Source organism: Haliaeetus leucocephalus, unplaced genomic scaffold (genome assembly GCF_000737465.1).
Source record: "Haliaeetus leucocephalus isolate CR32 unplaced genomic scaffold, Haliaeetus_leucocephalus-4.0 Scaffold206, whole genome shotgun sequence".
Lineage (NCBI taxonomy): Eukaryota > Metazoa > Chordata > Aves > Accipitriformes > Accipitridae > Haliaeetus > Haliaeetus leucocephalus.
In genome coordinates, this window is record NW_010972642.1 from 5,223,589 (window position 1) to 5,232,110 (window position 8,522).

General features: G+C 46.3%; 1 protein-coding gene across 1 annotated transcript; it reads left to right on the forward strand.

Annotated features, from left to right (window-relative positions):
- Window positions 1–299: 299 nt before the first annotated feature.
- On the forward strand, window positions 300–7,175 carry CECR5 (cat eye syndrome chromosome region, candidate 5). The gene is made up of 6 exons (XM_010566337.1): window positions 300–304; window positions 454–547; window positions 1,039–1,072; window positions 1,477–1,651; window positions 1,962–2,150; window positions 2,730–7,175. Exons 1-6 carry the CDS (start codon window positions 300–302, stop codon window positions 3,097–3,099), a joined length of 867 nt encoding a protein of 288 aa, XP_010564639.1. The 3' UTR covers window positions 3,100–7,175.
- The last annotated feature ends 1,347 nt before the right edge of the window (window positions 7,176–8,522 follow it).

The following is an 8,522-nucleotide window of genomic DNA, read 5'->3' on the forward strand; positions in this document are numbered from 1 at the left end:
GCAGGCGAATGCAACTCATCCTTTACTTGCATAGTTTTATCAGCACAAACCATTTTCTTTTCACCAGCTGAGCTGACCAGAGCTTCACTGATTCTGCTTCTAGCCAAGAAGCCTCACCAGCCCCCTGTGCTGCACTGATATGAGAATCCTGGCCTTAAAGGTCTCCCAAAGCACATCCATTCTGTCTTGGAGCAACCTTTGCTCCTTGCCTATTTCCAGGGATTGCTGATCACAAAGTAAATTGCCCCAGTCTGGATTTTTGTATAACCTTTAGGGCCACCTTTAGGTTGAAGCACAGCATGCGGTTTGACTGAAAGTGACGAGGTTATGCATTACCAGGTTAAATAACTGCTCTGCTACTAGGACTTGTATTTCTTAATTCTGTAGATGCCTTTGCAAGTAACTTAAAGAACCCCACCAGTCTCCACACCTTTCCTTGATGGTCTGAAATAGCCTGGGGTTCAAGCACGTGGTCACCATAGAGGCACTGAGGAAGGCATATCCCCTGTTAGACATGGTGGATCAGAGCCGGAGGCCAAAGGAGCTGGTAATTTCCTGATGCACTGGTAGAACTGGTGGTCTGGTGTGGTGGTGCTTACGGTGTATTGCATGGGGTGGAGAAGCTGCAGAGGCACAGAGCAGCTGGCTGCTAGTGACCTTTAGCAAGAGCCTGGGACTGGTGCTGAGCAGCCAGCATCTCTCTGCTCTTTCCAGCATTGGCTCCTGCTGGAAGGGCAGTGACTTTCCCCTCTCCTTTCTCATGCCGTTCCTGTCTTTTGTTGCTGTTCCTTGCAGTGAATAGTAAGATGGTTTGGTTGACATCTCCAGCTCTGAGACAGGAGTGCAAGATCTGTGAAATCCAGTCTGGAATGGAGGGGAAGGCGGGGTGGGGGAAACCTTACTTTGGGATTCCAGGTGGCCTTGTCCTGCCTCTTTATGGAACTGCCTTGGCAGGTTCAAAGGAAGCATTTTTAGTTTTGTTTTGGAGACAGCATTAGGTTTTGCTTTACTAACCCAGCCTTCATTTTTTTCTGGCAGCCTCCTCCAACCACTGGCTTCCCCACTATAGAAGGTAAGCAATAGCCTTTGTTTACATATGAACAGCGAGCAGAAATAACAGTCAGGCCAGCCAGCTGGGATGGGAGCTAATGATGTGGTGTTGGTTCATTGGGATCCACAGGCAGTTTATTCAGAGGATACAGTCAGGAGGCAGCCTTGCTGCCCTCACACAGCGTGAAGCACAAGCTGATAAGAGCAGAGCCAACTTTTCTCTGTGCCATGCTCCAACATCTGGAAGCAGTAGTGCACATGGTACAGTGATATGCAGACTGGAACCCTAGCACACACTGTGTTTGGTCGGTAGCTGTGTTAGCCACGGCATCCCTGGAGGGGGTTCTTTTGCTAGCGGGTGGCTTTTGGTAGCGGGTCTTGTACTTGGACACTGTGAATTTCCAAGCATCTCTTGAAATCTTCCAGGGGTGATTCTGTTTGGTGAGCCAGTGAGGTGGGAGACAAGCCTGCAACTTATTATTGATGTACTCTTGAGCAACGGGAACCCTGGGGCAGAGCTGCAAGATATACCATACCCCCATCTGCCGGTCCTTGCCTGCAACATGGATCTGCTGTGGATGGCTGAAGCCCAGATGCCCAGGTGAAAAGCATGTGTGGTATTTGTTTTAGGCTACTTCATACAGGTCTCCTACGGTGATCTTTTCTTACTACATTTTTTAGCATTAGAGTTTGACTGTATGGCATAATTAGCAGCAGAGATATGAAAACTGCATGAGAAATAAAGACTAAAACTTTCAAGAAGCAAAAGCCAGACCACTGCCTATGGATGGGTAGACACTGTGTCCAAACTAGGCAGTACCCTGGCTACAGCAGATAGTTCTCCTCACTGAGGTATATTTGCTATTTAAGTGGTATGACTGGGGATACTGATGATCTCCTTTCTGGAGCAGGTTTGGCCATGGCACTTTCCTTCTGTGCTTGGAGAACATCTACAAGAAAGTGACAGGCCAGGAGCTGAAGTACGAGGCCTTGATTGGCAAACCCAGCACAGTCACCTACCGCTACGCCGAATACTTGATAAAACAGCAGGCAGAGAAACAGGGCTGGAAGTCACCCATCCGACGCCTCTATGCAGTTGGGTAAGAGACTGTTTTTCCTGCTGGTTTCCTTAGGGAGTTGCATACTAACTTCTCTGAAGTGTTTTTTTTAATGGAGATTTCTAAAATGAATACCAAAATCCCCATGGTATCTCTGGAGCCTCACATCCTGAAACAGAGGCTTGCTAGCTTTTTGCACCCTACACTTTTAATAATTTGAAGGGCCCTGTCAGCCTAGTAAAGCTGTTACTGTGGGATGCAGAGTGCATGCAGCATGACTGGATTAAAGAAAAGAGACCCAGATGTAGTACCATTAGCCCAGCTAGGCCAAACGCTTTGGGATTGTAGGGAATACATTACAGTAATGGCTGAAACTGCTTTGGGTGCTTTGAATGTGTCTTTTCCCCTTTGAAAGATGTTTGTGAAGCACGTGGCCTTCACCACAGCTGAACAGGACACACCAGTAGGTGGACTCACTGGCCCAGTCTGGGAGGTTCTCTTGATGTTAGCAAATACCTTGCCCTCCTCCTTCCTCAGTGGTGCCTTAATCCCAGTCTGCCAGAGCCAGAAATTGATGCATGGGCTATTCTCATTTCCGTTTCACACTGTGACCTTATCCAGGGATAACCCTATGTCTGATATCTATGGGGCAAACCTCTACAACAACTACCTCAAGTCAGCTCACCAGAACCAGGTCCGGGCTGGGGTGAAGAGGAGCCCACAAGCAAGCAGTCGCCAAACTGAAGATCACCTCGAACTGAAGGAGGACTGCAACAATTCAGTGGAGAGTTGCGAGTCGATTCTGGTCTGCACTGGGGTCTACCGCCACAGTGCAGATGTTCCCAGTAAAACAGAGGAGTGCACGACAGAGACGGTGTTCCATGGTCATCGGGACTTCTGCTTTGACCCCAGCCTGGTGGAGGCATCTTACATAGTGCAGGATGTGAATGATGCTGTGCAACTTGCTTTCAAGAAGGAGAACTGGAGCTAGGGTTAAGACAGGTGTGCCTAAAGATCTACCATCAGGGATTTTATGTACTGGGAAGGGAAGAGGGGAAGAACAGGGGGAGACCTAGGGTGACCTTCTAATCTAGCCAACACGAAAGAAAACTCTGTCTCTCTCCGTTGCTTTCATTGATACTCATCTACAATCCTGGCAGCTGCCACCAGGTTTTCAACTGTGAACATACATTGCTGCCATCAATAATTGAGCCATAATGGAAACAGGGTATAAGGAGGCGGCTTGTCCCAGCAGTCCCAGTTTTGTTCAGCCATCAGAGTTCTTTCTTTTCCACCCTTTGTGCATGAAGATCAGGCAAGCCCACCCCCCTCCTTGCGATGTGTTTGAGGACGAAGCACTTCCCTGTGCAAGGAGCCACCATTGGCCAATGTACCATTCATACAATGTGCTATTCATCCAGTCTGTGACGTGAGCACACCAGAAGCTGTGTTGTGGTGACATTCTGCCAAGGGAAGGCTTTAAGTCTTAACATTCTCCTTATGAAGAATAAGTGCCTATGGACTTTAACAAATTCTGTTTGCTTGGGGACTTGCCACTGCATCACTGTCAGTCTGAAACAAAGTCTGATCTTGCAGTCCCCCGGCAGCTATGGAGAGGCAGGGCCCCTCAAAGGAAGCTGCAGTAGCCAGAGCAACATGCTGCAGGGCCGAGGGGAAAGTTATATTACGCCCTCCCCGCTATTTAGCATTCTGTGAACACTTCTGCCTTTTCATGTCCCGCTAGGGAGCCAGCAGCCTGCTCTCAATAGCAGAGGAAACCACAACAGAGTCTGAATTTCCAGAGTTTTCTTTGCCCAGAACTCAGTGCTGCAGCAAGAGGCTGTTTCAGCACCCACCCTGACCCCAACTGTTGCAAGGGACATCCCCCTGCTCCAGCTGGCACAGCTTCCCAAGAGAGGCCCCTGTTTGGAACAAGGGCCAAACAGAAAGAGTCACAGTCCACCTTGGCTCCTTCCTCGCATGCAAGGATTGAAAGAAGAGATCATCAAGCCAGGATGGTACCCGAGCCCCAAATACCCAGTCTTCCTCTTCAAGAGTACAAATGTATTCGTCCTGCACTTCCTTTTTTCCCCCTCTCTTCCCTCGTGTGGTTTGCAGCTCAGGGATACCCCCATATGGTCTGATCCCTGTTCCCTCCTCTTCCTTTATCATGCAGCTAGAGAGTCCCCCTAACATGAATTAGCAGCTGGGACTTGCCTGCCCAGGAACATTTCCCTATCCCTAATGACATGCACCTTCTGTTGCCTCTGTTCTCCTAGTTGGGGCTATCCAGAGAAAGATCAAGACCTGTGTCTCCTTAGACAGTCCAAAGAAGCTAAGCAAGCATTGCTTGAGAAAATCCATGTGAAAGATTGGCTCAGCAAGAAGTGTCTTAATTCCAGAGGAGCACTGTGATTTTAGAAGCATAAATCAGTCTGTGTATGTGATAGAAAGCCTTCGGAGCCAACACAACTGAGTCGGTGTTCCTAGTTATACTCAGCTCACACCACATTTCTGAGAGATCAGAAATAGGTCTGCCCTGCCTCTTCTTTTTTCCTTCCTGCTTTACCAGGCAGCTCCATACACAGGGTACAAACAAGATGTTCTACACAGAAGTTTGAGTTGTTCTTAATGCAAATCTCAGCATCCACGTGCACTGACATTCTGCTTCAGCAGCTCTCCATCTTCTCGATACTGATGTATCTTCCTAGGAAGGTCACACTGCAGAGCAGGCTCTGTTCTTATGTTATGCCAGGTTCCGCATCTGAAGGGGGCTGGGTGCTCTGCCAGTGATCCAGGCAAAGAGGTCCTTCTCTGTGGCTTTTTTCTCTATACCTTATTTTCTGAATAGGAGCAGAAAAATACCTCTTTGGGTGAGTTTCGCTCATGTGAAATCCATAGTGGGAAGCAGTCGCTTCCTACCTTAGCACTAGCTGGGGTTCTTCTTTGTCTTATCGGGACAAGAATCGCTTGCTGCTTCTAAAAGCAGCTGTAATGTGAGGAACACAGTCTTAGGTTTGAATCTTCTGCCTTTCACTGGAGAGAAAAAGAAATTACCATTTCATCTACTTGCACAAGACAAGGGCTTGTTTCCAGAAGAATAAGTACAGGGAAGGACTTTGCATATAACATAGGGAACTTTCTTGGGCTTTCAGTGCATCTTCACAGCACAATTCTGCTGTGGAGCTAGTGTGCAAGGCCTGAAACTGGAGGTCCAGACTCTGTTTATTCATAAACTAGCACCAGTGTCCCTCAGCCTCACTTTTCAGAGGTGCCATCCAGTGCGGAAAGAGGAATGCTCCCTTTCCTTGCAGTATTTGCTAACTGGGATGATGACTTCCATAGGATTAATTGGTAATGGTCTTCTAGGCCATGATTACATAGACCTCAGAGTTGGTTGCTGGCAATAACTGCTAGCCACACGTTCAATTTGGTAGGCACTTTTCTGCAGAAATACTAAGGTCTGTCCATCTGTGTGTGTAGTAACCTTTGGCAGAGCTCTTTCTTGTCAAGACTGTGGTGCCAGTTACTCAAAGACAAGGTGCTGCTGAACCAGCGTTCCCCGAGGGGTGTAGTGCTGCTGCATGAATGGAGCCTGGTGCACTGGCTGCTGCTGTGATGATGGCAGTAGCTTTGTGGAAGGAACATGCAGAAGAATTTTGAGAAATCACAAGCAGTTTGTAACTTCATATCAGCACGCATGGCACATCTCAGCCAGAAGTGAGGTAGGTAGCAAGAGGAAGGAGGTAGCACCTCCTTCAAGAAAGTAAGAGTTTTGCATTTGCACAGAGAGCGAGCCATGCATCTCCATCTTTGGAATAGCAGTGGAGATGAGCTGACTGATGTGAATCTGTTTCAGATTCCAAATCTGCTTTTAGCTCCAGGTTTGGTTTTTTGTCATGTTAGTGTTGAAACAGTCCTCTGGGAGTCTTAAAAACGTGTAGGAGGCGCTTCAGTGATAAGTAATTTAAGAAATGCTTCGCTTGCGAGTTAAAATTGGCCAGAAGGGAAGAGAAGGAATCTAGAAGAATCTTGTACCCTTTCCCCAATTCTTACCACGTAAGGTTGCATAAAAGGCTCTGCTTGTTGGTCTGTGCACTAATTAGTCAGATGGGCTGTCCTTGGTCTGAGCAATAAGGAGACCTTTCCCCTCTTCCCCTGCTCAGCTCCTTGAAACAGTGCACTTTATCCAAGTCCCTGCCTAGGAATTGCATGGACACAGTGGATAGAGTAGGAAATCTGGCTTCTCCAGCTGCTGTTGGATACTGACTTGATTGAGGAAGATTTCTACTGACAAAATCACTTGCCAGGTCTCCTGTTCCACGAGTTTTGTGCTAGAGTGCTGTGCAGGCTTCTAGCTTATCTGCAGTTCATTTATGGACATCTGTTACCGCTAGAATTCAGTGAAATCCCTTTTCCTTGGAATTGCAGCTTCCTGGAATGAGCTTCAAGTGTGGCTGGAACAAAACTTTTCCTTTGTCCCATGTATTGCACGGAAGTGTTATTTTTAAAGGCATATTTCTCTGATTTGGAGCAAGCATACTTCTGTGCAGATCATGGGACCAAGCAGGAGAGGAGAGGGGACTTCACTTGCTGATCCAATACCTTAATATTTATACAGTGCACTGCCTTATACAACAAACATGGTGAAGACCTGATCCTAACAACTCCGTCTTCCACAGATGGATGGATTTTAGTCAAGCCTAAAGGGAGTATACAGTGAGGTGAGGCAAATGAGAATAGCAGGGAGGAACCAGAGGAGGGTTAGACCTTGTTTTGGATCTGAAGCAGAGAGCTTTTATGTCAGACAATAACATGGTGGCCAGAGAGGTCAATTCCTTTATTCCACAGGACACATGCAACTACTAGCCTGGTGTTCAGGCAGTCACATAACACTACTGTCCCCTTTCTTCCAATCTTAATCCCGGTGTGTCTTTTTCCCTCCAATAAATGGGTAACGATTCAGATTATGTCACATGCACTGTAGCAGAGTAATTACATATCATACAGAGAAATCGCAAGCTGTGATTATTTTAGATTTCCTATTAATTTTAACCCAGTTCCAGAGTTGCTCCTTTGATCTAGCACATATATAAAATAATAAAAGATGTTTTCTTTGAAATAAATTTTAACTTGCCGTGTGTACATTTCCTGAGTATTATCCTCGTCTCTTTCACATCTTTGCCCTAGAAGATTAACAGGACAAATTCTCTTTTGTTCTGTTGGTCAAGCCATTCTCAGATTTTCTTGAAGGAACCACCCTGAAAGATACCCCTCCACAATTCTTTTGGCTGAGCCAAACTGTGATTTCCTGTGAGCTCTACATCTGCCATAGTCAGCTGAGATGAGTGCAGTTTTGACCATTCTTACTCTAGGGGGAAAAAAAAGGTCACATCACAAGCTGTGATGCCCTGACTGACTGTTCACAGCCAAGACTAGTTTTGGGATGCCACCTGTGTATGAGATGCTTTCAGGGTGGGCATTTAGTTGTGACCTGACCTAAGCAGTTAGTAATGATTACATCCACTGGGTAGGGAAGCCACAAGCTAAAAGCCACCAACTTAATCTGCTATTGCAGATGAAGAACAAGCCTAAGGGATATGGAGAGCTATACTTACCACTCGAAGCTTACTTGGGTCTACGTTAAACCCTTTGTGATCATAAAAGAAACCCAACTTGTTTGACACGAGCCATGCTCTGATACCTTTTGAAAAAGGTGAGTGCAGTTAGGGAGAGATATACTAGCTGGCAAACTTTCAGATTAGAGCCAAAAGCTTCCACTGATTTCAGCAAATGGAAAATTAAAGATCCTACTAGATGAAAAACATCAGCTTTAATGATCTAGAAACAGCCAATTCACTTGCATTGTTCTTAGAAGATATTCCACCAGAAGGTTTTCCATCTACAAAGTTCACAGCTCACAGGAGGCAGATTAGACAGCAAAACAAGCATGACTGAGGATCCTGAGAACTTGATGTTGAAAGGAACAATCGATAAAGCAGTTAAAGCAATTTTGGAGGGACTGGACAAGGATTCCCATTCTCAGCAGAGAGGGGAATGGAACTGTATTCTACATCCTGGAGAAATTACCTGTGGCCCCAACCTCTAATAAATAATAATAATAAAAAGCATTAACCAGCCTTCTCCTTTTGTCCAGTACTCTGGAAGTTGGAGCACTCGCCCAAGATAGGGCGTATCAAGGTTTAGTTAGGCAGAAAGAGATCAAAACCTGAACCTTTCACATGAATGCTTTTAAATCACTGCACTATTGTCAAAGCAAAAGGGCAGCCTAGGGTTAAAGTGTCCCTTGTAGGAGACAGCCTTAGCTGGAAGCTAGAGTCCCACAGAAATCCTTAACCAAGAGAAGGAGCAGAGTTAAACATTGGCATTGTGAAACATTGAAGAAGGAGCAAC

Coding starts and splice junctions, on each gene's coding strand:
- CECR5 (XM_010566337.1), top strand. Junction 548..1,038: donor GCCGGAGGCCAAAGGAGCTG/GTAATTTCCTGA, acceptor TTTTTCTGGCAG/CCTCCTCCAACCACTGGCTT. Junction 2,151..2,729: donor CGACGCCTCTATGCAGTTGG/GTAAGAGACTGT, acceptor GACCTTATCCAG/GGATAACCCTATGTCTGATA.